Source organism: Indicator indicator, chromosome 2 (assembly GCF_027791375.1).
Source record: "Indicator indicator isolate 239-I01 chromosome 2, UM_Iind_1.1, whole genome shotgun sequence".
Lineage (NCBI taxonomy): Eukaryota > Metazoa > Chordata > Aves > Piciformes > Indicatoridae > Indicator > Indicator indicator.
In genome coordinates this window covers 41744166-41771366 of record NC_072011.1, presented here as the reverse complement: position 1 = coordinate 41771366, position 27201 = coordinate 41744166, and the positions used below count along the sequence as shown (strand labels likewise).

The 27201-nt window shown below is 42.7% G+C and overlaps 1 protein-coding gene across 1 annotated transcript; it reads right to left on the bottom strand.

Moving 5' to 3' along the window:
• Positions 1–652: 652 nt before the first annotated feature.
• CMTR1 (cap methyltransferase 1) lies at positions 653–26187 on the bottom strand. The gene is made up of 23 exons (XM_054393012.1): positions 26043–26187; positions 23475–23617; positions 20394–20552; positions 19175–19267; positions 18618–18689; positions 17888–17982; positions 17710–17782; positions 17305–17503; positions 14686–14804; positions 14343–14439; positions 12973–13105; positions 12229–12408; positions 11265–11321; positions 10781–10838; positions 10093–10161; positions 9786–9917; positions 9205–9327; positions 8384–8475; positions 7585–7653; positions 6095–6142; positions 5412–5524; positions 4789–4897; positions 653–2146 (listed from the first exon to the last, which is right to left on the bottom strand). Exons 1-23 carry the CDS (start codon positions 26170–26172, stop codon positions 1921–1923), a joined length of 2589 nt encoding a protein of 862 aa, XP_054248987.1. The 5' UTR covers positions 26173–26187; the 3' UTR covers positions 653–1920.
• Between the last annotated feature and the right edge of the window lie 1014 nt (positions 26188–27201).

Genomic DNA, 27201 nt, shown 5'->3' with positions numbered 1-27201 from the left:
ACTGAATAGCTCCCTACACAATATTCAGGGCTACATATTTGTAAGCTCACCTCCCAGTCACTCCCCAAGCTTTGCCTTCTCTATTTTCCACTGACCAACAAATGGTGCCAACTTCTGTGCTCCTGTTCTGTGCTCCTTCAGCCAGGAAGTTCTGCACTGATCAACCCTGCATATTGTTTCTCTGGTGCAAGAAGTTGCAGCTGCTACATTCACTTATACCAAACTGTAGAGAATTAATACATGGTTATGTGGAGACAGTTTTCTTGTGAAGACATGAAATGCTCCAAAATCAAAGAGCAGAGCCTGCCTGTAGGGTGACATTCAACTACATGCTGAGAATGAGCACAAAACCTGCACACGATGCTGCACCTTGATGGAGATGAAAGTTCAACAACCTGCCATCCTTGTTCTGGCTTACTCAGGTGGAGTGTACCTGCAAGAGAAAACTTCCATGTCTTGCTACATAAAAGTTGTTCAAATTGTAGAGAAAGAAACAAGAACCTAGAAAACTGCTATAGATTGTAGGAAAACTATAGCTTTCTTTAAGGCACAGTTCAGGCAAGCCCTAAATCAGTTTCCTTATTACTGCCAGTATGTGTTTAAAAACAAGCCAAGAACAAATTAAAAAAAAGGAAAAACACAACTAAAACCAAAACAGGGCAATTTTACTGCATGGCCAAAAGCAGTCAACCATGTGTCATCACCTGATCTATGTGGAAGACCTAGCATAAGTGCCATGGAAGCCAGAAGTGAATGTAAATTATGCCAGAGAAGACTACTTTGAGCCCAGTACATGGAGAAGTCTGTTGACACACAAATACCATGTTGAGAGATTCACAGCTCTGTGCTTTCATCCTAGATGCAGTTTCAGGAACAAATGAGACATGGAGGCTTTCAAAGCCCACTGTGACATTTAAAAAGTAAAGCCTGTTAAACTATCCAGTAGGCACAGCCATGGGACAGGGCTTCTGATTAACCAGCCTGTTCAAAGTCAACATCTTTCACTCAAACCATATTGTGTTGGGTTTTGTTTGGTGTTGGGTTTTGTTTGTTGCTGGGTTTTGTTTGTTGCTGGGTTTTGTTTGTTGCTTTTTGCTTTGTTTTTTTAACTCAGTCAGCCATTGCCATCATTTCCTCCAAAGGCCTCCAGCATCCCAACCTTCCTGTGTCTTCCCTCCCACATCATTTTCCTCACCAAAGATTTGGGTAGTGTTGTCAAGTACCAAGAATCAAAGCTCATTGGTCTCAGAAGTACCACGAGGCATAGAAACATTCACAGATTAACCTCAGGCTGCTGGCTCAGGTTCAATCATTGACCTGGAGAGGGAAAATCCTTCTCACAGCAGTTCCTAAAGGTCTGAGAAATCCCTGGCACTGAGCACATCTAATCTATGCTAGGAGCTCATCACCTGTGTTGGCCTTTGTCCAACGGGATACCATCACATGGGAATTGCTAGTGACCAGCCAAGTGTCTTAATAAGCAGAAGTGTTGGAGACAACCACAAGAATACCTGTTTGTATCCATTCCCCAATGAATTAACACCCTTTGACAAGGCCAGGAATGACAGAGCTGCTTCAGTGTGCTGCTGCCCAGCTCTGCCACCAAGACATCTCTGCTCCTTCCCATGCTGCCAAGGAAGCACAAGCCTGGAGAGTTCTGGCACACACAGAGCTCCACAAACCTTGCTGAATGTTCAAAAAGGGAGCAAAGAAAGCTGCCAGCCCCTTGGCCTCATGCATGCAGTTGGTCAGGACAAAAGGATGTTAGGCCTTGGCTCCAGGAGTCACCAAGGGTACTCTGGCAGCAAGTGCAACCTGGGCCATAATCCTATATACACTGCCAGGGTAGAGCTTCGTCCTGTGCCTTCTGTGTATCACTGCCTGCTTCAATCACCTCCAGGAAGTCAGCTCTGGAGAAGACTAGGATTGAAGTTGTGGAGCCTCCCCAGTCTCATCAGTCCCCGATGAGTCCAAGCTGGGCTCAGTTCCCCCTGCACCCCTCAGGAGAGCAGGCTTAGGGGTATGTGCTTGGATGAAAGACAGGACATCCTCCTTTGACAGCTTCTCTGGATCTTGCCTTTTCTGAGAGTCGTGCACTTTGACACCTTCCCCCCACTCCCAGAAGAGGCGGCTGTAATGGCACATGCTGTGGGCAGAGAGGAGAGCAAGATTAACAGAGCAGGGAGGGGAAGGAAAACACTCATCCTAGCCACAAAGTGCACTACAAAGACAGCTGCCCTTGCAATATGGGAGCCACACAGATATTCCAGTCTAAGGGATACCTTAGAAAAAGAACAGTGCTTCATTCAACCTTGCAAACTCTACAGCCCTTAAGGTACAGCAACTTCCAGGCCTAAGAGATTTCCATGGAAACAAACGCATTAATTCCAGCTTCACTCAAGAAACGAAGTTCAATTCTGTATTTGCTGGAAGAAGACAGGTCATTAGCAGAAAACCTGCCTCCCCCCAAGTTTTTGAGATGATGAAACTGTCATTGCCAGCAATGGAAAGGGCTTAATGAAGAATTTAGAAAATCTGCCAGTAGCAGCAATCCAATCACTCACCACAAACCTACTAGAATCAGTAAGAGCTGCCCTGTGGAGCTGTGCAAATGAACAGCACTTCACACTGCTGAAAAGCAGCTAGCATCACCCGTCTTCCTCCTCCTGTGAAATAAGCCAGGCTCTAAGAGTTCTGTTCCTACCATCTCTCACTTCATCCATCAAGCACAGCCCTCCCTCACTGCATCAACATAGTCCCAGCCATAATGAAAACCGAGCTGCTAATTACTGCCAACACAGCAGCCTTTAGTTTTGTACAATTACTGACACTTAATATTCATAGCTTATTTAGTGCTTCTGTTCTAACAAAGCAGTACTAGCACAGCGACGAGAGCACATGTCAATGGCTAATTACAGACACATTAGTACTCACTAACCACAACACATCCCTTCTGGAGTCCCACACAAGCGATCCCTCCACCTCCTCACTCATTCATGCAGGTTTATGCTGGACTACTTCAGAGTGAATCATAGAACGTCTGGGTTGGAAAGGAGCTCCAAAGGTCATCTAGTCCAACCTCCTCTGCAGTAAGCAGGGGCAGCCTCAACTAGATCCAAGTTGCCCACAGCCCTGTCAAGCCTCACCTTGAGTATCTCCAGGGATATGATCCCAACCACTGCCCTGGGCAACTGGGGAACCAGTGTTCCACTACCCTCATGGTAAAGAATTTGTTCCTAACATCCAATCTAAATCTGCTCTTCTCTAGTTTGAGGCCATTGCCCCTCGTCCTATCACTCCAGGTCTTTGTAAACAGTCTCTCTCCATTCTTGTAGCCCCCCCCTTTAGGTACTGGAAACTTGTTATTAGTTCTTCTTCAGGCTGAACAGCCCCAGCTCCCTCAGACTATCCTCATAGCAGAGGTTCTCCAACCCCCTGATCATTTTCATGGCCCTCCTCTGGACATGCTCCATCAGCTCTGTGTCCTTTCTGTATTGAGGGCTCCAGACCTGGACACAGTGCACGAGGTGAGGTCTCACCAGAGCAAAGTGGCAGAATCTCCTCTCCGGATCTGCTGGCCACACATCTCTTGATGCAGCCCAGGATGTGATTGGCCGCCTGGGCTGCAAGCACACACTGCCTGCTCATGTCCAGCTTCTCATCCAAGCACACCCAAGTCCTTTTCCACAGGGCTGCTTTCTATCACCTCATCCCCCAGTCTCTATTGAGGATTGTTACAGCCCAGCAGGACCCTGCACTTGCTGCTCTTGTTGAACCTCATGAGGTTCACCTGGGCCCACTTCTCCTGCTTGTCCAGGTCCCTCTGGATGACATCCCATCCCTCTGGTCTATCAATAGCACCACTCAGCTTGGTGCCATCTGCAGAACTACCATAGGCAGAACTAACCCCATCCCAACATACCAAGGGAAAAATCCTATGCCTCTGCTTTTTAAGCCTGTTACTCCATTTAGGTGGTTAAGGAAAGCTTAAGGCTTCTTAACAGCACTGCCATAAGGTAAGGAGATTCAATGTGAGAAAAATCAGGAGCCCTATTTCATATCAATCTCATGCACAGAAGCATAGTCCTGGCTGGTGGTGGTGGAGGGCAGCTCTTGAAACTCCCTGAGGGCATATTGTGCAGAACATCTTGACCCATGAGCCCTGAGGTGTCACAGTGACTTGGGATTTGTTGTACATAAGATGCAGCCTTAGCCTAGCACTCAATAGTAGAGATGAGATTCAGCAGCCACAGTGCTAATCAGTGTCCCAATGACCAGACGCTCCACCCCCTCTCCCAGAGAGCTACTACTATTCCCTCTCTCTTTAAACAGCTCCCAGCTATCCACAGCTTATTCCAGAGCCTGTGCTAAACGAGCTGAGATTTGCTTTCCAAATAGCAACAGAGATGCAGCAAATTATAGTTGCTGGTCTCAGTTGCCATTTCCCTTTGTGCAGGGAGGTTCAGTAACTTGGACTGTGCTGCAGACAGGAGAACAAAGTTGTGAGAAGCGTGCTACTCAGAGCGATTAATTGCAAAACCCACAAATTCAGCTCAGCAGTTTCCTGCAAGTCTGAGAAAGTGGCAGCTTCTGCAGCACACCCTGCTGGTGACCAAGCTGCTTTTGCACTGCAGACGACTGCACAAACATACATAGCACACAGCATGCCTGAACTTCCTTCCAAATACCCAGACAGACATCCCCACACCACAACACATCCTACTCTCTCTCTCGTGCACACACACACAGAGCTATCTTTCCATAGCTTCAGCTCTGGCTTGTACTCACTAAAAGGGTGTTATGGCTTCAAAAGGGAGGTCATATGTTGCTTGATTGGTTGCTTTGTTGAAGAAGAATTTCATCTTGGTGCTTTTGCTGAATGCCATTGTCCAAGGATCTTGTAGAAGAGTCACAGGGATCAGATAGAAAACAAATGAGAAAAAAAACACAGTATAAATACACATAAATACAGAGGAGAAAACTATATAATTGGAATCCTTCTCTTGCTCCTTTTTCTTTCTCTCCTCCAAGAAGAGCCACTTCCCAAGCTGTTCTCTGTTCACTGAGAAAACTCCCTCCACCCTGCATTTAAAAGCTGACACTCCAAATGGGTTGTTTCCATGTAATGTTATTCTGGAAAATATCTTCTTAATGACAACTTATGATCTCATTAAAAAACTAAAGTTATCAGGCAAATAAATGGAATCACTCACACAATAACTAATCAACCTGCAACAGAAAAACCTATCACATAAATACCTTAAACCTTATCCAAATCCAAGCTTCATTACATGCAAACAATCCCTAGCCATTGGAATACTCTCATAGTTTCCCAAGTTACAGCAGGAGCAATACTTTTTTCTTTGAAGATACAAAGAAAAGCTAAGTAAGAAGGTTGAGTCTCTTCCTACCATTCAGAGTCCTTACGATGTAGAGTCCCGTGGGCACAAAGTGCCGGTCATCTCGGCCAGTGTAGGACAGCCGGGGTATTCCTCGTGAACTCTTAATGACTTTCATCTCTAACCTAAATGGTGAGAGAAGACAGTGGTAAGAGTTCCTGTTTCTTCCTTTACCATCGTCTTGAGCACAACATGCTACCTGCATATCCTGCCCAGTGTCACGGTGAAAACTGACAGCACCACACAAGAGAGGACAAAATCATCACCTCCTGGAGAAGCCAGCCTCTTGCCTCCCACACAGGGCTAGAGAAATCAGCCAGAGCTGTCTACTGGATCAGGTAGCAAACTGAGTGTTGCAGTGAAGGGTCTGTGATGATCGACTACACTTAATCCAAAAGGGGTTTCCATTGCAGGTATGAACTCTTAATCTTTCAAGCCACTGAGATGCCACTGACACTTCTGCACACAAACTCAAGTGCCATGGCTACTCCTACTGTTGTAAAGCACATTGGCCACACCTATGGCATCAGAATTTGTTAGGAGGATGCTCTAATTCAGCAGCATCTCAGGAACAGCAGCCACTAGCTGCACGACCTCTAACAGCTCATTCTCCAGAAATCCTCAAGTGTAGGTCAGCACATCCCTCCCAATCCTGCACACTGGTAGCCCATAACCTTAACGTGCCCATCACTTACCTTACAAAAATCTTCTCCATTTCCTCCAATCTGTACACTTCCTTCACTCTGCATGGGAAAAAAGAAAAACATGATTAAAAAAAAAATCTGAACAGTCCTTTGGTTTTTTTGCTGTCCTGGTTACAGAGAACAGCCAAACAGTTAATTTTGTACAGCATGAGGTGGTTGGGCATGACTGAGGTTCACCCTTCTCCTCAATCTTATGCCCCAGTGCCTTATTGCTTTTGGCTTGAGAAAGCCTGACAGCTGTGTGCTCATGGCTCAGTTGCTGTAGCCAGCATACCAGCATCCTTGCTGCTAAGGAAGTTGTGCATTTTTACCTCGAGCTGAGTATACAGAACAGGAAGAACAATGAAAGTCAGCTGCTTTTGTTCTCCCATGAGATAAATTCACCAAGGTCAGCCCCAGGCAGGTTCCGGCCTCAGTATGCTGGCCTCACAGTAAAAGTAAACTGCCTGACCTTCACTGCTTCTATCCTCAGGGACACTTCAAATTCATTAGTTACTTTGAGATAAAAAACAGTTGGGTTTTTTTTCCCTTTTTTTTTAATTAGTAAAAATTATGCAGAATCATCATTCTTAGAATTATGTCAAACAGCTTGTGTTTTTATTTTTCCAAGACAGACATTCAGGAAGTTTCAAAAGCACTGTCTCTGATCTGACCACCCCAGTCACCCATTTCCCAGACACTGCTGCAAGCATCAGGCCTCAAAGAGCGCAGTTGGAAGATCTTTTCACAAAAGCAGCAAAGGACCCCTCTACAAACCCTTTCTACAGCTCTCCTCACTTCACCTTCACCTCTTCCCAACATTTTGAGCTCCTCCAATTACTGCAACTGTCTCTTGAGTTAACCCAAGATCTCACTCGTTGTCTTTCATCAACATGGACAGCATTCTCTTTCCAATCCTCCACCTTCTCCCACAACATCACAGCACTTCTAGCTTCTGAAACAGAAACTGTTTTGTCACAGTACCTATCTGATACCCAGCACAATGATGCTCTTATGGTTCACCACAGGCGAATTAATCATATGGAAGGTCAGGAGGCAGCCAAAGCCTTTCTTGTAACTTTCTTATAACTAAAGCCTTCTATTCAGAATAATCATTTGGAGATTGTAAATGTTGGTCAGCACTTCATTTATCTACTAGCAGTCTGCATCTCTGAACAACTGCTGACCCTTCGGGGCAGACAAGGACACAGAAGTCTTTGCAGTGAGCAAGCTGAGTGCTAGACCTACAATAGCATGTACTTAAAATCAGCAGAAGCCATACCACCTGTGATGAAAACATGACTGTCAGATACATGAAGGAGGACATGACTTATGCAATATCAATCTTTATCTTAAATATTTAGAGGGCTTTTAGCCTCTTTCTGTTGAACATAACAGAATCGTGAATTCTGGCTCAAAATTTAACTTCCCTTCAGCTCCTGATCTTCATCCTGCAACACACTGAAACCAAAGCACACCAGGCTGAAAGAGTAATCACTCACCGGATGGGGTTCATATCTGGCCGGCTAGGCTTTGAAACAGCTTTGACAAACTTCTCTGCCAGCCGAATCCTGAATGAAAACGGAAGAAGAATCTCAACAATTCAGCAAAATCTTTGGTATAGCAGTAGGTAAATTTCAGCAGTTAACAAATTAGACACCAGCGCATGCAGACTCCCTCTGCTGCTAGCTAAACAGGCACCGAGCAAGACTTTTCCACCCTGTTCTCCCAGTTCTATGCTGAGTGATACGCTGTTACCCTCCCAGTTCTATGCTGAGTGATATGCTGTTACCCTCCCAGTTCTATGCTGAGAGATATGCTGTTACCCTCCCAGTTCTATGCTGAGAGATATGCTGTTACCCTCCCAGTTCTATGCTGAGAGATATGCTATTATCCATTAGGAATGGGTCTCCATAGCTTCCTCTACAAGTCCATATGCTCCTGGACTAGTAGGGACATCATGTCCCTGAAAAAGGAAACACGGGCTCATTACTTCTCCCTTAGCCAGGTATCAGCTATGCTCCTTCCTATTCCCAGGATGCTCAGCTTATTCAGACTACACTTGATTCACCCCAGAGCAAGAAAGGAGAGAGACCTGCTTCCCTGCATAGCCACGGTACAGTTAGTAAAGGATATATGCACTTCACTTCAGAGTGGATTTATCCACAGTTCACCTTCATAGCAGTGTTTCAGCTGAACACACCTGCCTCCCTGCATTCAGCATTCCACTTTTAGAGAGAATGCTGCTCCCAGTCATTCCTACTCATGCACAAGAAAGAAACTTCTCCAGACCCTACATACCTCTGGTTGAAATGCTGCTTTTGAACGTCATTGCCATTCAGCACCAAGACATCAAGGATGTGGATGGCACTGATTTTTCGCTGAGCTTTCCCCTAGGGAGGGAAATACAGAGACTTACTACTCTGACTGCTGCTGTTTCAGCTTTAATTTATAGTCCATTTTTTGACAGGACATCATTCTCTTCTAGCAAGAAGGCACCTTTCCAGATATTAGAAGCACACAAATTCCCTACTGCCCATTGCACAGTAGCATGCCATTCTCTGAAATCTGTGTATCTCAACTACACAGTTTTGTCTCAGGGGAGACGGCAACACCTTAGCTGCTGTCACCAGTTCTCTGTGCCTTATCAGGTACCACAACACAAAGCCCAGTGCACTACTACAGCATCCTCATCTGAGGTGCTAGAGGACTGGCAAACTCCCAGACAGCAATATCTTACACTGTGAAAATACCACGAGAATATACTACTGTGAATATACCCATGGGGCCTTTTCCCCAAGGCCTGCAACCACTACTGAGCTGTTAGGTACCCCAAGAGACACAGAACCCATTAAGTCATGTTGTCCATGTCAACACATGCAGGATAACACCGGTATGTTCAGGTCCAAAGCGTTTACAAAATAATGCTAAAAGCTCCTATCCATAGCAGTACACAGAAAGAAGGAAATTCATCCAAAATAGTTTGTCTAAAGATCATATGCAAAGGAAACCCTTGCACCTGGCACAAATGGAAAATTTATTCTATACTATCTTAACAAAGAACGAGTGAAACTGCTCATTATATTTGCAGGCACCTGGTAAGGGAGAGAATAGCCTCTTACCTCTCCCTTCAACTCATGAACAATCTCCACAGAGAGAAGGGTATCCCGTGGCAGCTCAGTTTTCAAGTCCAGCTTTGTCCAGCGATCTGACTGGCGACCATCCCAGGTGTAGATCTGTGATTTCTGTGTGAAGAAGACAGATTCAGCCAAAGCTTTGTGACAGGAAGGGTGAAGGAGAGACCTCTGACTAACTGTAGAGCAGCACTCAGAGAATCTTTTTGTCCTAGGCTGTCACAGGCAGTTTCTTTGTCAGAAGCCTTAAAGAAGAAACTTAATCTCTACAGTAAAGGGCAAAAACACTGACTCGTCAGTGAGTTTTCATGCCCAGATAAAGAAGCAGAAAGGGAACACACCTTTAAAAGGACAGTGAAGATAATTGGAGACAATAGCAAGAGTACAGGTCTCTATGTCAGTTGCAATTACAAAACCAGGGTTAATTAGTGTGGAAAGCAGTGAACTCAGGAGAAAGAGAAAATAAGTAGCAGTCTCAGGGACTGACAGGAAAGGATGGGATGAAACTGCAAGGCAAGAATAGTATTGAAATGAGCCAGCAAAACTCTCAGACTATTCTCAGCACTTACCCCCATTCCCAAGAGGAACTTCTGCTCGCTTCCAGACACCATGCACCGGTAATCTAACACTTGACGGATTTTCTCCAGTGTAGTGGAATTCAGAGGAGTGGGTTTGTAACTGAAAGTATCAATGTCCATGCCCTAAAGCACCAAGTATGGGAAAGGCAAATTAGACACAATACATCAACATGTAGGTAACTGCAGCTTCTACATAAATGAATAATCCAGGAATAGCTTCTTTAGCTCTCAATTCCTATGAGAAAAAGCTCTGTTTATACAAAAAGGGCTCAGAAAAAGCTCCTGGGTAAGGTCTCACCTGGATCAGCTCAAAGAATTTGGACTTGGGATCTGAAGATGAAGGAGCAACACGAGCCTGATCAGGAATCTGAAAATAAATCCGAACAACTGATGAGAGTCTTATTCTTTGGCATGCTCATAGGAACCTCTCTGGTTTCAACACAAAACATCCTGCCCCTTAGAACCCCTGCTTTTGGGATTCCAGTTGCTGGAGAGTTCATCTGGCAAATAAAAGGTCTTATGTATTCTGCAAATTTAATGTATGCATACCATGTCTCACAGGAAACAATAGGCAACTTCACACAGTTTCAGACTAAATCTTTGATCTCACGTATATTTTCATTAAATACTATTTCATCAAAGACTGATGTACCTATGGTCTACTGCAGGCAAAATCTCAGGAAAGAGAAGCTGCAGATACATAAACAAGACCTTTTGGAGAGCTTCAATGCTTGGGAACCGTCCACCAAGTTCACTCTGGTGAAACATTCTCAGCTGCAGCAAAGAAGCCTGCTCAGTTAAGCCATACACATAATGAATCAAAAACGTTCTGTTTGCTTACATAAATAGCTTGAAACAGTCTCTGACTTTCCTACAAGACAATGTATTAAACCTTTGGCTAGAACTGCTATCTGTATTGCAGCTCCATTCTTGTTTCACCACAGCAAAGACACCTTAAAGACCTCTCTAACTGGCAGCTTACTTACCCCCCACAGCTGGAGGCACTCCTTTCGGATTTCAGCCTGCCGTGGCTCAATCAGTGTCCTGGAGGAAGAGAACAGACTGTTAAGATGGTGAAACACCCTTGCTCTTACAGCATTACACATCTTAGCCCTATAAAACTTGCATCTTCCAGTGTTTGGTTTGGGAATGGCAAACACACACTGTGCTCTCACAAAGGAGCACCTCTGCCTTCCCTACCCATCCTCCACCATCTCCATGTTTAGCTTTGTTTCATGGCCTGCAGTACTGATTAGCAGCTACATACAAGCCTTCTCAAGAAGGGTGATAATAGACCTTTCAGGACTCCTTCACCCACCCACACCTGTCTGCAAATTAACTCAGGCAAAGACACAAACAGCTACTCAAAAGCACTATTCACTTTCCTGGCCAAAGTACCAGCTCAAATCAAGAGCATATTAAAGAAGGGTGAGGCAATTAATTTCTAGTAAACCAGAGGAATATACTCACGTGTCCTGAACAAAGGCACGAATTTTGGCAAGTGCCTTTATTTGAACTTTGCAGTGGCTGAAAGAGAGGACAAGTTTTAGAGAGCAAGTCAGTCACCAACATTTTTCTATACTGTTCAAAAGAAAGAAGAGTGCTGGGACAACAGAAGGATACCAGTATGATCCTTAGAGCAGTGATGGATCATTACCAATATGGTTTAAAGTCACAGGAATACCACTGGAAAAAACTAAGCACTGGCCTTTCTTTTCTACTGTGGTAGTTTCAGGCTGTGCCTGGAAAATTTTCCACAGATCTTGAACAGAAAGTCATAGCATGTAAATAAATTACCATTGGATATAAAAAGGAAAATAATGTCTAAATAATCCCATTGGACAGACAACAAACATAAAAGTTAGATCTGTAAACTAACTTTCCTTTCAGCTTCCTCCCTCTGGCAGATACTAACTTGTGCTTCTGCTGGCTTTCCTGACCTTGAATGTGTTCTTGCTGTGGTTAAGTAACTAACAGCAACTCTCTGCTCTTTCTCTTGTCCTGTGTACCGGGGGGTACGAAAGGGTTTGTCATGGGGGGGTGTGTCCAGGGGGGTTCTGGTGCTGTTTATAAATTGTAAATTCCTGTAAATATTGTGTATTTTGTATTTATTCATTGCATTTCATATTTAGATTATAATTTTGCTGGTAAATACAGCTTCATTTGCTTTCCAACTGAGCTAGTCTGGCACTTTTATGTTGGGGGGTAATTTCAACCCACCACATCTACACAGTACTTGGAGGCCAGGCAGTCACTAGCAGTATACAGCATTTATCTTTGCAGAGGGTCCCTTCTCCTCTACTATAAAAGCCTCTCAGGAAGCCAAAGCAGAGCAGCGTGGCAGCATCACCAACGATCCCAACAAGCGCAAGAAGCTATAACCACTGGTTAACCTGTCTACAGCCAGCAGCCTTTGTGGCCCACAGGCACTCACTTTTCATTGGACCGGACGATATAATCGTAGAAATCCTGGTCGCCTTTGATCACGTTCAAGGGGACAACAAGATTCACGTCCACGTCGGAGTTGCGCAGCTGGTTGAGCCTGATGTTCACCGTGAAGAGATAGTCCCGCACGTCATCGATCCCTAGCTTTAATCCTTTGCATATCACGTACCTGCACAGCAAGGTGGAGAGAGACCACATGGATTTAGTTCTTCCACACAGCCAAGTTTCCTGTCACGCTCCCATTATCAGGACAGTTTCCTAAATCCCAGGAATTCTTTCCTCCTGGGTATCCCCAGGAAGGTGAAGTTTCACCTATCACGAAGTATTATACATTTTCTATGCTCTGAAAAGAATGGGAAACTCAATCCTATTGAAAAACCCCACAGATCTCCCTCAAGTAGTAGACAAATTCTGCTAAACCATAGAAGTACAATGCTAACACTCATAACATGCTCCAGCTTCACTGGAATTGTAGATTGTAGTCATTTAATGCAAACCAGGATTTGTTATACGTTCAGTTCCATTGCTTTGTCCCCATAAGAGTAATCTGGGAAATATATTCTTTACCTTGTCAAACATCACAATTTGCTAAGCATCTGAAACGTTTCCTTCTCCAAGAGAGGTGCCAATTGTGGCAGGTCACAAAGCTTCCACTAGACTTACCCAAATCCATCTGTCACTGTATTTAGGGGACAAGGTTTCTTTAGGAGCCACCCATGCTCAAGAACCTCACCTCTCTGAGTTAGCAGGGCGGCTTGTCACAGGTTTAAAGATGCACACTCGCTCAAAGCAGCAATACAGCAGATAAACAAGTCCCACACTGAATGGAGTAAACAGGTCAAAGGTTTTGCAGACAAAATGTCCTCCTGGAAAAAAGTGAGGAAGCACACTGATACCAGCAGATTACAAAGAAACCAAGAGATATCAGACACTTCAAGAACTCTTTTCTGCAGAACTGTTAAGAGTGGGTTTTTTCCATAATTAAACAGCATCTAAAACACATTCACAAAGGAGGTCATTTGGGCTCTGTGAACTGTCTTCCCCATCTCTCTGAAGTAAAGAGAAAAACATTTCCCTGACCAGCATCAAATCAGTATGCACACTGTCTCACAAGCGAACCTTCTATCCATGCCCTATCCTCACCTTCCAGTCAAAACTGTGCTCTACAGCATGGCAGCATGCTATGCAAAAACCTCAAAAGAAGGGGAGCTCTAATATGCACAAGAAGAAACCTCAGGCTAAAGGAGAAAGCAGATGTTACCTAAACAGAATAACTTGTCATTGAGAAAGAGCCTATGTTGCCTCTTGCCTTCAAACAAGATTCCAAATTTTCCCAAGCAAAAAGCAGTCAAGTCTTACAGAGCTATTATCTACCCAGTAAGGAAAGACTTGAAGGTTGGTCCTTCTACCGTATCACATTTGAGACTACTGCTAAATAGAACATTGCCTCAGGTAATCTGAAACATAGGGCACAAGATAAATGATAACATAATGAGTATTTTTATCTTCTGCATCAGTACCAAATGCTAACTAAACTCAGCAGAAGAGAGGAGCCATCAAAATCAAACAGAACTGTAACATCCATCATTTGGCAGCAATGAGGTACAGTTAAGACTATGTCAGACATCATCTGGTTCCAATCACAGAGATGGCAGATTTAAAGGAGAAAAGCTGTAAGTTAGAGAGAAGGATGAAGTGGATAAACATCACTCTCTGTTCCAAGCAGCCTGCTAGAATATTAAGGAAGCAGTTAGTCCAGCTAGTGCCATAAAACTCAGCTATACTGCCAGTTATCACACTAGTGACCTTACTCCAAGACAGCTACATAATGTAACATATTGCGAGAGCTTTAAACGAATGTGTTTTACCTTGTGCTTTTTTAATTAAAAGCAAAACAGACACAGATAATTTTACTTTTCTGCCCTGGTTCTCCTAGCACTGTGACAAACACCTCAGGATGTACACATACACTCTCAGTTCTGTGCCACTCAGCTTCACTGAAGAGCAGACTTTGTGGCACGTTAGCAATAACTGTACAGCAGCCTTCCACAATGCCACTCACATATTGGAGAAAGAGGAAGAAGATTAACAGACAAAACATACCTGTCCGGACGATGGACAGTGCTGTAAGAAACTGGCAAAGCAAGAGCTGTTTGCTTAGGATTTCTTGCAGATTCTCCTGACCCTCCACTGAGAAACCCTGCAAAGCACATAGCATATGATTAGGATCTCTACAAAACAGTTGGTCAAGCAAAGAATTCTGTATAGCTAAATCATAATAATTTCTGTTCCTTCAAGATAAAAAAACAGTGCCACCAGGAATTTCAATGGCAAGCCTTGAAGAATTTCATATTCTACCTATGGACACATGTCAAATACCCTGCTACATGCAGACCAAGGTATCAGTTTTGGACATTAGCACAGGAAGGAAAAGAAATAGACCTACCCCATCAGCCATTAAGAAATGCACTCCCTTCTGATCAGTATTGTCCAAAACAAAATTCCGGAAAGCAGTAATGTTCTCTGGACGAGTGATGTCTCCATCTCCATCAATCCCTCCCTCTCCTAAGTGGAAAAGAGAAGACAATTATTAACATGTTTGCAAGTAGAGACAGAAGATCAGTGTGTGCAGGTAATCTATTGTATTCAATTGACATGTAGTCAGAAATTACTCAGACCTTGATAGGTAAATGAACATTAATACATTCCCTTGTTCACCACCAAAGATGCTTGTTAATTTAGGAAAATTATTCACATTGAGTGGTCAGGGCTAAACAAAAGCCATACGACAACCATGGTTAAATGGTAAGTTGTACATTAGCCTCAGCAAAACATAAAATATTCACAGCCCTCCCCTGAGATGAGAGATGACTACCTGACAACATAATATTCTTATCCAAGTAGGGATGACACAGAGCTGAACCTACTGAAAACGTAAGGTTCAACCTTACTGCGCAGCTCACCTATTACTAACACGTTTTTACAGACAAGACAAAATTATTTACGTTCTGCACTGGCCACTTTCTACCAAAGAATTCAAATCATTCCAAAGAAACAAAACACTTATTTCCAAACACAATACAATCTGAAATTTAAAAAAGCAACCAAAAAAACCCGCACCCTGTGATCAAGTCTATAAGGGGAATAGGGAAAGGGAAACAGGATTTGTGCATTAACGTTCATAAAATATTCCCTTGAGGCTCCTTTTTTTTTCTTTTTCTTTTTTTAAGAGAGGCAGATTGTCCCTTAGGTTGGTGTTTCAGAAAGCTAATCTAAGGTGTACTCTAGAGCTCAACAATTCTGTCTTTGAAGAAGCCTGAACTTCTACTTGGTATTAGTCCCTATAAATCTTGTAGAACTACAGCTTCTATTAACTGAACTGGAGGGCTAGAAAGCAGCACAGATCAAGATGCATGATAGTGCTTTGATAACTAAGTTCCCCATCAATCCTCCTGTCAGTAAGTGAAGTGACGCTAGAATTTGTTACCATTCTTCAACGCACAAATATCACAGCAGTCTACTTCCCTCCCATCACTTGAAGAGAGTTTGTACACATTTCACTAGACAACAGCATAACAGACAGAGAGGGATCAAGAAAATGCATCACAGCCACTGGGCTATTCATTTTTACAGGTATCTCCTCCTCTCCGTAACAGCACTAGTTTGCAGTGAGTTATGAAGATCCAAACGTGGCAGACATTGGAACAATGTGTTTATCAGCCTTGCTGCCCTTGCCGTGAACCTTCTCTTTAACAGATCTAATCCTGAAGCGCTAAGAGTTCATGGTCAGGTGTCAAAAGTGGCAGCCAACAAAAGTCAGAGTGGTGGAGGAAGAGGAGAAAAAAGCACAACAATGGAAAAGCAAACCCTTTACTCTACAAGGCAGTCACACCCAACTTCCCTTTATATGGTCTGGAATAAGCAGCAGGAGTACTAGCAGTCCTCATATTTAATTTTCTGCTCCTAGAGGCTATGCAGATAAAAGAGCTCAAACACATCAGCACGCTTAACAAGTTACTGTCCATGAGGTGACATGCAGCAATTGTCTGCATACCTGCTTAGTCTGCCTCAAAGCAAGGTAAAACATGTCATTTTAAGCCTCTTTGGATTAAGAAATTCATTTTGTCACAGTGATTCAGATACAGCCTTTAGCTGAAATCCGTTTTATTTATCTTTACTAAGAACCCACAATCAATTATTAGAGCAGAGCTAGGGAGGTCTGATACAGAAGGATTCTGCCAGTCAGGCCAGTAAGGTTTTTCTCTCTGGCTCTGCTAACAGATCTATGGACAAGTCAGAGGGCTGGAGCACCCCATCTATGAGAACAGGCTGAGAGTTGGGGTTGTTCACCCTGGAGAAGATTCTAGGAAGACGTTATAGTGACCTTCCAATACTTAAAAGGGGCCCACAGATAAGATGGGGAGACTCTTTCATCAGCGAGTGTAGTCACAAAATGAGGGGTAATAGTTTTAAACTGAAAGAGTCTAGATTTAGATTAGATATTAGGAAGAAATTATTTACTGTGAGGGTGGTGAGACACTGACAGAGGTTGCCCAGAGAAGTTGTGGATGCCCCCTTCCTGCAAGTGTTCAAGGCCAGCCTGGATGAGGCTGCGAGTAATCTGATCTAGTGGAAGGCATCACTATCCATGGCAGGGCGGTTGGAACCAAGTGATTTTTTTTTCACCTGGTTTCCAACCTGAACTGTTCTACAATTCTGTGATGAGTCATCTCACTCACTGTGTTTCAGGCTAACATCAATGAAGTGGGAAAAATACTGTCAAGCAATCCGAAAGCACACTACAATTTTCAGATGAGCAAAGCACTCACGTATCACCTCTTAAAACAGGGCAGACTGGAAACAAATGCAGAAATGTAACTTGATATGCAAGCTCACCAATCTCAATCCTGTTCTCAGATGACAGGCCCCTTCTTCCTTGCAAAAGGATTCCCTATAAACAAGTTTCTCCTAGATCCCCATGCTGGTATCAATAACAGCTCCACTTCTGATACAGAGGTGCAGCATAAGCAAAACATCAGGTCATGCTCATCCATGCACTACATACCATAGTAAGGTTCAAAAAGCTCACTGGAAGCAGAGTAGAAGTCTTCTAGTTTAAAATCATTTGGTCCTTTCAAAGTCATGCCAAATCCTTTAGCATGCCACTTCCGCCTCCACAAGACATACTCAGAGAAGCCTCCAGGACCAGCACACACATCAGCAAAGTAAAGCAGCTCTGCTTCTCGCTCCTTTATCAAGGGGTTCTGCAAAAGGAAACAGAGGAGATTCTACTGACCCAGAAATAGCTCCTCTCAGTCAAACCAGATACACCATAAACTGCACTACTCGGTCAGAGAAGCCTTGCAAGCACCTTTTTTCTCAGATGGTATTTTAAGGATTCTCCTTTCTCCCCACCTTCTCCTTTCTCTGAGAAAGCAGTGCTGTTTCAAAGTTAAAGAGAGGTCCTCACCCCATGGAAGTCCTTAGGGTTTGTAAACATATAGTCAAAGACATGGTCCATATTTGCCATCTTCATTGCAGCCCTGTGAACACACACAGAGAGACCCTATTAAGTTTCAACCTTGGCTCCCAGGGCTGAAAATGAACGTAAGTGGGAAAGGGCTTACACTACCAGAAGTTCTGCAAACCTGTTCAGGAAGAAAGCTCCACGGATCATCTCATAAGGGTTTGACCTTGTTCGGGCTCGACGCATTTCTTCTCCATCCAGCTCATCAAATACACTCTGCACAAGGAGAAACAAGACTGAGCTCCATGTGGTACGGGCTTGAGGGTGAGATAGCCATGAGCATTTCCTATCCTCATGCTTCTCTTTTCTTAGATAGCAAATTCTGTACAGGGTTTGGTTCGCCAATAAGAACGTTCTTCTGTCACATAACAACATTCATTCTTTTAAGCCACCCCAGTTCTTATGCAAATTTAGTGACAACAAAAAATTCCACAACCATAGCTCCAGAGTCTGATTATGTGGTTAGCCACTGCAAAAGCAGTACCAGCCTAAGGTACTTCTCTCACACACATACATATACTCATGCTCCAATGCATGATAAAAATCTAGGGGGGAAAATGACACACAGGACAAAAGAAAGGGACCGTATTTCCATAGCTTATTCAAGACTTCAGCCTCTTAACTTGACAAAGAAAAGGAGATTGTTTTCATTCATCTCTTTGAAGGCTGAGGTGCAAAACAGGCTGCTGAACAGGCAGCAAGAACCAGGATGCTAGGTCATATTAACAGCATGGAGGTGAAAGAACGTTCTGAGCTCTTGCCAATCACCTAAAACTACTCAATCCTCTTCAATTATTTATTTCACTTTCTTCTCCAAAACTTTCCATTTCTCTCTAAAGAAGGGGACTCACCTTGCACTGCAGAACATTACGTAAAAGCTCTTCACTACAGAACTCTGTTTCATCTTCAATCACCATCTTCCTCTGGAACAGGACAAGAACACAGCTAACAATTAGCAAACCTGGTATCAACCATTCCAGAATGCAGTATGTACCCGTAATGAATGAAGGCTGCCAACTACATAATAAACTGCATTAGCCAAAGCATGCTGAGGAATTATTCTTCCTTGTTAGGCAGCTTGAGACCACATGTGGAATGCAGTCATACAATTTAGCACTTGTTTAGCATCTTGTTCCAGTACCACACAGATGTACTGGAACAGGCCCAGCAAAAGGGCCACCAAGATGATTCTGATGATTCTGTGATTCTATGATGAGGGTGCAGAAACACCTGGTGTATGAGAAGAGACAGATCTACTTGGACCTGTTTTAAGTAGAAAGCTGCACAAGCAGTCTCCAGAGGTTCTCTCCAGGCTAGGTTATTTTAACTCTTTGACAAGGCAACCATTTCCAAAGGCAACCATTTCAATCTGAGCAGTCCTGAGAAGTTCTGAGACCTAAAAAATTACCTTCCCCACAGTCATCCACTCCTTGAGCTCCTGGGCATCAGGGATTTCTGTGGTACACTTGAGGCACCAGTCCACCTCCTCATAGGCACTGGGCTGCAAACACAAGACACAAGAAGAGCCATAGATGTTTCTGCTAGCAAAATATAACAGCTAATTGCTCCCTAAATGTCTGCCTCCCAATCCTAGCATGAAGAGTTATGGCATTACTTTAGTGTCAACCACAGAATCTTTTCCTCCTAGTCTAAACCATACCTTATTTGCTTGAATTTAAAATTAAAGGAAAAAAACACAACCACAACAAAAAACCAAAACAAAAACAAAGCCCCCCAACCAAACAAAAAAATCTTCCACCACAATAAACCCCACAGCAGTTTCCTCTCATTAGACTCTGAAAAATAATCAAGATAAAACAAAAGCCTAGTACTCTCAAAGTACAATTTAGGTACACTTAAGAGACAGCTGCCAAGAAACACTTCCTCACAATGCTTTACACATTCCTTCTGAAAGGCTTCCTCGTTCCAAAACTTATTTCAGGCTTTAAATAATGCTTACCATCTTGGGAAGGAATTGTTTTGCCAGTTAAGATCAAAGTGATGCTACTCCTCCACAAAGAGAGGCTACTAAGATCTACTAATCTTATATTTATCACAGAAGTATCATCCACAAGGGTTAATTGTACATAACAGTTAACTGCTGGAAGCTGAGAGTATGAGACCTAAACCAACAAGCCCACTCAACAGGTCTCAAATTTCTGGCTCTTAAGGAGTAACTTCTGATATTATTTTCAGCTCCTGAAAACAATTCAAAGGATGGAGAGCAAAGTACTATAACATGCACAACACATGATTTGACAGGCATTGCTGCCCTTGTGCAACAATGGCTGGGACCTTCTGGCTGACCTCCAGCTGCCAGATCCCTAGGATTCAGTGTCGTACTTTGGTGTTTCTTTTTAAGTAACAACATGCAGCAGCTATTTTACACCAAGTAACTCAGAAACAACTCTTACAGACCACAGCAACAATCCACCTGAAACCACTTTTGTGCCAGAACATGTCAGAAAAGCTTTTGCCATGCTGTTCTGGGACAAAGGCCTGGGTCTACCCAGCAGAACCACTTAGTGGTAGGAAGCCAGTTGTGTCAGACAACACTAAGCATCATTCCTAGAGAGCAAATCCTGAACACAGCAACAGAAATAGGATTCCAAACAGGAAATACTTACCTCTGGCTCATCCTGCCAGTCAATATTGAGCTCCCCATCGAATCCTTTGAGCGTCAGCCCAAAGCCTCTCCTTCCCTTCTGACTGGAGGCCTCAACAATATCCTTCCTACCTTGGCCGTATTTTCCCAGACCTTCTCCTTCCCGGAAGCCCATCTTGGCCTACAAGAAAAGCAAAGGAAGCACACTAAAGCAAGTGGAGTTCAGCTTATGTACTACTACTGGGGTCAAAGACTAGCAGGGAAAACAGCACATCTCCCTGAAATGACTTGAAGGCATTGAGCATTTTTTATCTCAGATGTGGCTTTCAGGACTTAATGCTGAGTTCCTTCACTGAGGCAGGACACAATAAAGCCAGATCCACAGGATGTTTAAGACAACAGCAAATTACAAAAAAATTCAGTAAAGCAGCAACATCCTACTGAGAGGGAGAAGCAGTGAGGAGCCTGGAACCACTCATCAGCCTTCAGTAAGCATGGAAGGTTCATAACCCAAAAGATCACAGAATCACACAGAATGTTAGGGGCTGGCAGGGACCTCGAAGGATCATCTAGTCCAACCCCCCTGCCAGAGCAGGATCACCTATACCAGGTCACATAGGCACTCATCCAGGCAGGTCTTGAATATCTCCAGAGGGAGACTCCACAACCCCCCATGGCAGCCTGTTCCAGTGTTCTGTCACCCTCACAGTGAAATAATTCTTCCTCCTGTTTCCATGGAACTTCCTATGCCTCACCTTCCACCCACTGCCCCTTGTCCTGTCATTGGGCGTCACCAACAAGAGCTTGGCTCCATCCTCTTGGCACTCACTCTTTACATATTTATAAACATCAATGAGGTCACCCCTCAGTCTCTTCCTCTCCATACTGGACAGCCCCAGCTCCCTCAGTCTCTCCTCATAAGGAAGATGTTCCACTGCCTTAATCATTTTTGTGGCTCTGTGCTGGACTCTTTCAAGCAGTTCCCTGTCCTTCTTGAGCTGAGGAGCCCAGAACTGGGCACAATATTCCAGATGTGGCCTCACCAGGGCAGAGTAGAGAGGGAGAAGAACCTCTCTCGACTGGCACAGGAAAAAAAGCATGTCATGAATGAAATGTCTTTGCCATGAGCACTTACTCAATAGACTCCATAAAACTTCACCTAACTCAGAAGCAGAATGCAAGACACTGCTCCTGGAATGCATTCTCATCTCTCAGGTTAAAAGAATTATGTTCATTAACTACTAGTTTTTCAGGCTTTTCTTTTCATAAATTTAACAACAAGAGGAAAATAACAAAAAGCATGAACGCCATCAGTTTTATTCCCTCCAGTATGCATCTACAAGACAGTAAGTAAATAAAAGTCTTAATTCTTAAGCCTGACTGAATGAAGGCTATCCACACATTCCTTCCTGCGAGAAGCAACAAAAACATTGTTTATTACCTATTTGCATGAGAAACAACCCAACAACATCTGACAGGTTTTATACAAAGGTGTTTGGTGTTTTCCCATTGCCTTTGCTACCTGGCTCAGAATCAGACCTTGAAATAAGTGCAGCAAATGTGATATCCACCAAGCCTTTTATACACTGGTTTACTAAGGACAGAATTTTAAACATCTAGTAATCAAGGACTATTTTCCTTTTACTTACCTAATACTACCAAATCAAACAGACTTGACATCACTTCAATCTTTGTATTCAAATTTATGAGGCCTTACAAACAAAAGCCTCCCAAATTCAGTAGCAAAAGCGGCTGTATTGTGGTGGCTGAAAGCACACATCAGAATTAGCTCAGGAAGAGAACTCTCCTAGTGAAAGATAGTCTTATGCTAAAATCAGCAAACTGCAGCCCAGTGCCAAAAATGCACATGGAAAGATTCTGACTGATCAGCATTGGGATTTATCTACAGAGATGCACAACCAACAACTCTCAGTCTCTTGATCCCATTGAGTTTTGAATTCAGCAAGAGCTGAATTTCTTTTCTCGTTTAGAGGCATGATCCTGCTGGTCAGCAGTTTTACCTCCTTGAGAGGCAGTATATCTTTGTTTCCACTCCTAGTAACAGCTAGCACTTCCCAGCTTCTAGCAGAAGACTGGAACTTCTAACTTGGTAAGGCAGGTACAAAGTGGCCTACCACCACTGAAAGATTACTGACCCCTGATCCTCTGAGTACAGCACCAGCATGGAACAAAATGAGACACAAGTTCCACTTCCCATTGAGTCCCAAACTTCTGTTACGTTTCAAATAACAAAACTGTACATTTCATGTTCTCTGCTGCCCTTGGAAATAACATTTTTATTTCTCTGTTATCAAGAATGGAAATTCTTTCAGGATTCTGAGATACTCGTGAGGACACAATGACAAAGCTTGTATCAGGAAATAAGCATAACAGCATGCACCAGAAGACACTCGTCACCTCCACAGCCTACTACTGCCTTTCAAGTCAGAACAAGTTGCCAAATTTGGGACTACTATTAAGCAGGGACAGTCAATCGTTTTCTTAGAACTTTCCAACAGTAGTCTCTTTCCCACACTAACACTGAGCAACCAAGAGGTTGGACAATCACCTTCCAAGTGTAGTTGTCGCAATTGCTGTCATTCACAAATCCCTGCCTTTTCAAGACATATGCAGCCCTATACAAAGCACAGTGGCAGTAATTGAAGGAAAAGTAAATACCTTAATAATTAAGGTAATAATTCTACAAGGTTATGCCAGCCAGACTCCAAAACCAAACAAATTAATGTAAACCACAGAGTTTGTTAAGGTCTTCCTTACACAGCATTTGTTAACTCAAGCACTGCAACATAACAATAGTAGGACTCTTTTTCAAGTTCAGCAAGCTGCCTGACCTAGAGATTTTCCCTTCAGATCCAACCACCTGCTCCTAGGACTTGGTATGAACCAGCTTTCTCTTTTAATAGATTCTCTTCGACCAAGCTCTTGCAGACTCTCCCAATTTCTCAGTAGGTGGCTCAAGGAAGCAGAGATCCTTGCTGCAAGGAGGATCGCAATCAGAACCAAAATCTCTTAGAACAGACTGGTCTTTTCACTTTGCTCCCATCATGTCTTCATAGTTTGGTCCAAAACTCATTTGACCTACCATGAGCTTTTGGGAGACACTGTTATACATTGAGTAGCGAGATGAAGTACCCTCCACAAGGGAATCTTGTTTGAATTCATTGCTGAAGACTGGTCTTTTTTCATCACTCTCACTGTCAGACCCACTGCTGCTACTGGAAGACTCTGAAAAAATATATAAAGGTAAAAAAGGTGAGAAAAATGAGTATGGAAATAAAAAGAAAATAGAAGAAAGACATCTCAGTAATCACATGAAGATCTATAGAGTGTGACTCATTAATCCTCTCAAGACACATGGAGAAGATACTTCAGTATCTCAAATCTGCTACGGGAAGCACACAGGTGTAATGTCGACCTGTGGAACCAATACCTGGTTATCTGCTCCTTTGACTCAGAGGTGGTGTGTGTCCCTGAGACAATGAACTGGATTCCAGGCCCCTCCAAGGGCCAGGCAAACTCCATTACAGCAGCAAAACAGGCCACAGAATGACCACTACAGTACACTGTGCTGTGTCTGACCCTTGCAATGATCCTGAAGAGCTGAGGAAATCCTCAAAGATTCTCTTCCAAGAATAATGACAATTACAGATGTCTTGATAAAATGCCAATCCAGTTTAAAAATACCCTGACAGAGAAAAAGTTTTAAGGAAGAAGGTAACTGAGTCAGTGGTCCATCAAGGTAATAAAGACCACCATACAAAGCAGGCACTCAAAAGAAACTTTTGTCACCTGAAACAGATGCAGAAAAGCTTTCATGGGTAACAATGAAGCTCCGTCTATGACTAGTTCCACCCTAGGATCTACTTGAGAAGAACCTAGGCGTGTATGAGATGTATAGTTTTTGCTGCTGCTCTACAGCTATAAGATGCCAAAACCTATTTGCTCTGAACTGGATGTAAGTGGGATCTGAGCAGGAATCACAATAGTCATATATGTCTCATGACCTGTTCTGCACCAGGTAGGTAGCAAAGGAGGGCCTAGAACTTACCATATCCTTACACTTCTCCTCTAGTACTATCATGATGAGGATGAAGCAACGACACGAATTTTCTTCCTGAAATGTGTCTAACACCACATCAGTCATACTAAAGTTAATGATGGGAGGCAGAACATACAGACTGTGGGAACAGCAACCCACAGCAAGTACAGCCACACGCTTCAGCAAACTTCTACCTCTTGAGCTTTCCTTGTTCACTGAATGCTAGAAATCGTTCTGTGCTACTACTGGGTGTAAGAAAGAGAAATGATTATTCTAAACACTTCCACTGGAGAAATGTGGGAGGGGAACTTCAGCCCACCACACCACAAAATTCACAAAACCAAAAGCTGAGCCACATAGATTGCCCGGAGATAATGCAGAAAACTGTAAGCAGAGTTAACCTTTATTCTGTTTTTCACTTAAAAAGAAATTAATTTTTAAAGAGTCATTACAATTACCTAGAAAGAAGAACTCAACTTCTCTTAGGTTTTTCTAATTTAAGAAAAAAAACACGGGTCATTTCTCTCGCAACTCACAGATCTCTGTATTTTCCTATTACAGAAAATTGTGTGTCAGTGAAGTAACAGGAAACAAGTGGAGAAATAGATGACTCTAGTTAAAATCCTTTCTATGCATGCTCAGTTGTTGCTGAACTATCAGCTTTTAAGATTCAGGACTTGAATCCCCACATAACTACTATGCTAAAGTTTTACTGCATCAACCTTTGAGGCTCCAAGCTCAAGGCAGGAAAGGCTATGACTTGTGTTTGCAGTATTAAATACTGATTTTCAAATGTCTGTCACACAAGCTGCATTTCTATTCACAAAGTTCTTAGACACACACAAGGATCACAACAGATTTTGCTTTAGGGTCAGTTACTGCTTTCTCTAACACACAGCTTCGATTAACTTTGCTGCCTGCTTTGGAGACGTGCTTTGTTTTCCAAAGGCTCATGATGTGCCTCAAACACAATGCCTGCTACATAAATCTCACAGAATTCCATTCACAACTCTTCTTGCTTTTAACACTTGCTAGGCCATGCTCAGCTGAGATCAGATGTCTAATCGCTTCTCTCCCCAGACCTTCTTTCTTTCATCAAAAACTATAATGGGTGTTAACAAAATACTGAACAATTAGCCCTATCCAAAATGTTGTCCTTGAACTGTACCAATGTGTTTCTTAAACATTAGGGCTCACAGCCTTTTTTTGACTCATGTACAAACTCAATAATAAGACACCCTTTTTTAATGGCACAACACCTACAATTCCTTACTACTGACTGTTTCCAAAACAGAAATAACCACTGAAAAGATTAATGCTGCTCATATATTACAAGAATCTTTATCTTTGGACCACACACTTATCATCTACCTCAAATTATATTTTCTGTATCTGAATTTATACAACTCTCACACCAAACTGTTTGCATGAAATTTTTAAAAAGCTTTAAAAAAATAATGTCACACTAATCCAAGGCTGTAAACTGAAATAATGTAACTTTTTACCTAAAGACAGTATGCCCTCGAAGTCCAGGCTATCAATTAGGATTTAGAAGACACATACTCAATTCCAAGTTATTATTCCAATTCCCTGCATTATCTCCAACCTCACCTTGAGTAGTATGATTACTAAATTGAGTTTCATCATCTGAAGTAGAACTGAGGGTTAATCCCAAGTCTTCTATCCTCTTCTTCTGCTTCTTTTGGGGGCTGCTAAATTCAGGTTCTGTCCTTCTCTTCATTTTTGCTGAAAGAAGATGATCACTTGGTAAACATTAAACAAACTAACTTTCTTCTGCATGCTGAAAAGTAAGGTGCATCAACATGGAACCACAGACCATTTTATGGACTATTCATCATTATGCTTCTCAAACCAAGTTTGCTTAAGGTAAAAATATTGGCTTCTTTTGATCTTTTTTTTTAAAGCTAGTCTAACTAAACAAACATGAAATCTATGCAGAAGTTTCCCTATTACCACTTACTTGAATCTCAAACCATTTCTACAACCTATTTACCATGACAGTAGATGAAGATAACTGAGACATCAGCACTTAAGACAACTTAAATACATTGTAGTTGGTTACTATTACTGAATCAAAGAATCATTTTATCTAAACACATCACCCCCCCGTGGTGGGGGGGGGGGGGGGGGGGTGAGGGGGGGGGGGGGGGGGGGGGGGGGGGGGGGGGGGGGTATATACAAAATGTGGGTTTTGTGGATTATTTAGAAGTTGGTGTTTTGCATTTGGGGTTAATTATGTAGATATATTAGGATATATTAAATTAATTTAGGTTAGGATAATAGGAATTTTTTGTTTTTTGTGAGTAAGATATTGTAGGGGTTTGAAGTTATATGAAAGGTTGTTTGTGGAGAATGTGAGGGGGGGGGGTATAATGGTGGATAGGGGGATTTGTAAATTGAGAAGATGGGGTGAATTGTATGATATTTTTAAATTGTTGGTAGTTAAATGTTTTTTGGGTGGGTTAGTTTAGTGAGTGTTGAGGATTTTAGTTTGGGGTTTATATTAAAGGTTATAGGTAGTTTAAGAAAATAGTGGTGTTATAGAGATTTGATTTAAATTGTTTTGGAGGAGTGTTTTGTTAAAATAAAATTGGAATTAGAGATTGGGTGATTTATGTGTAAATAATTATTTATGATGGGTTTAAGTGTGAGGTGGAATTAAGATTGTAGGAAGATTGAGATGAAGTATGGAGGATTAAATTAGTTGAGTTGTATGATTTTAAGGAAACTGTTTGATGGGTTATGATTT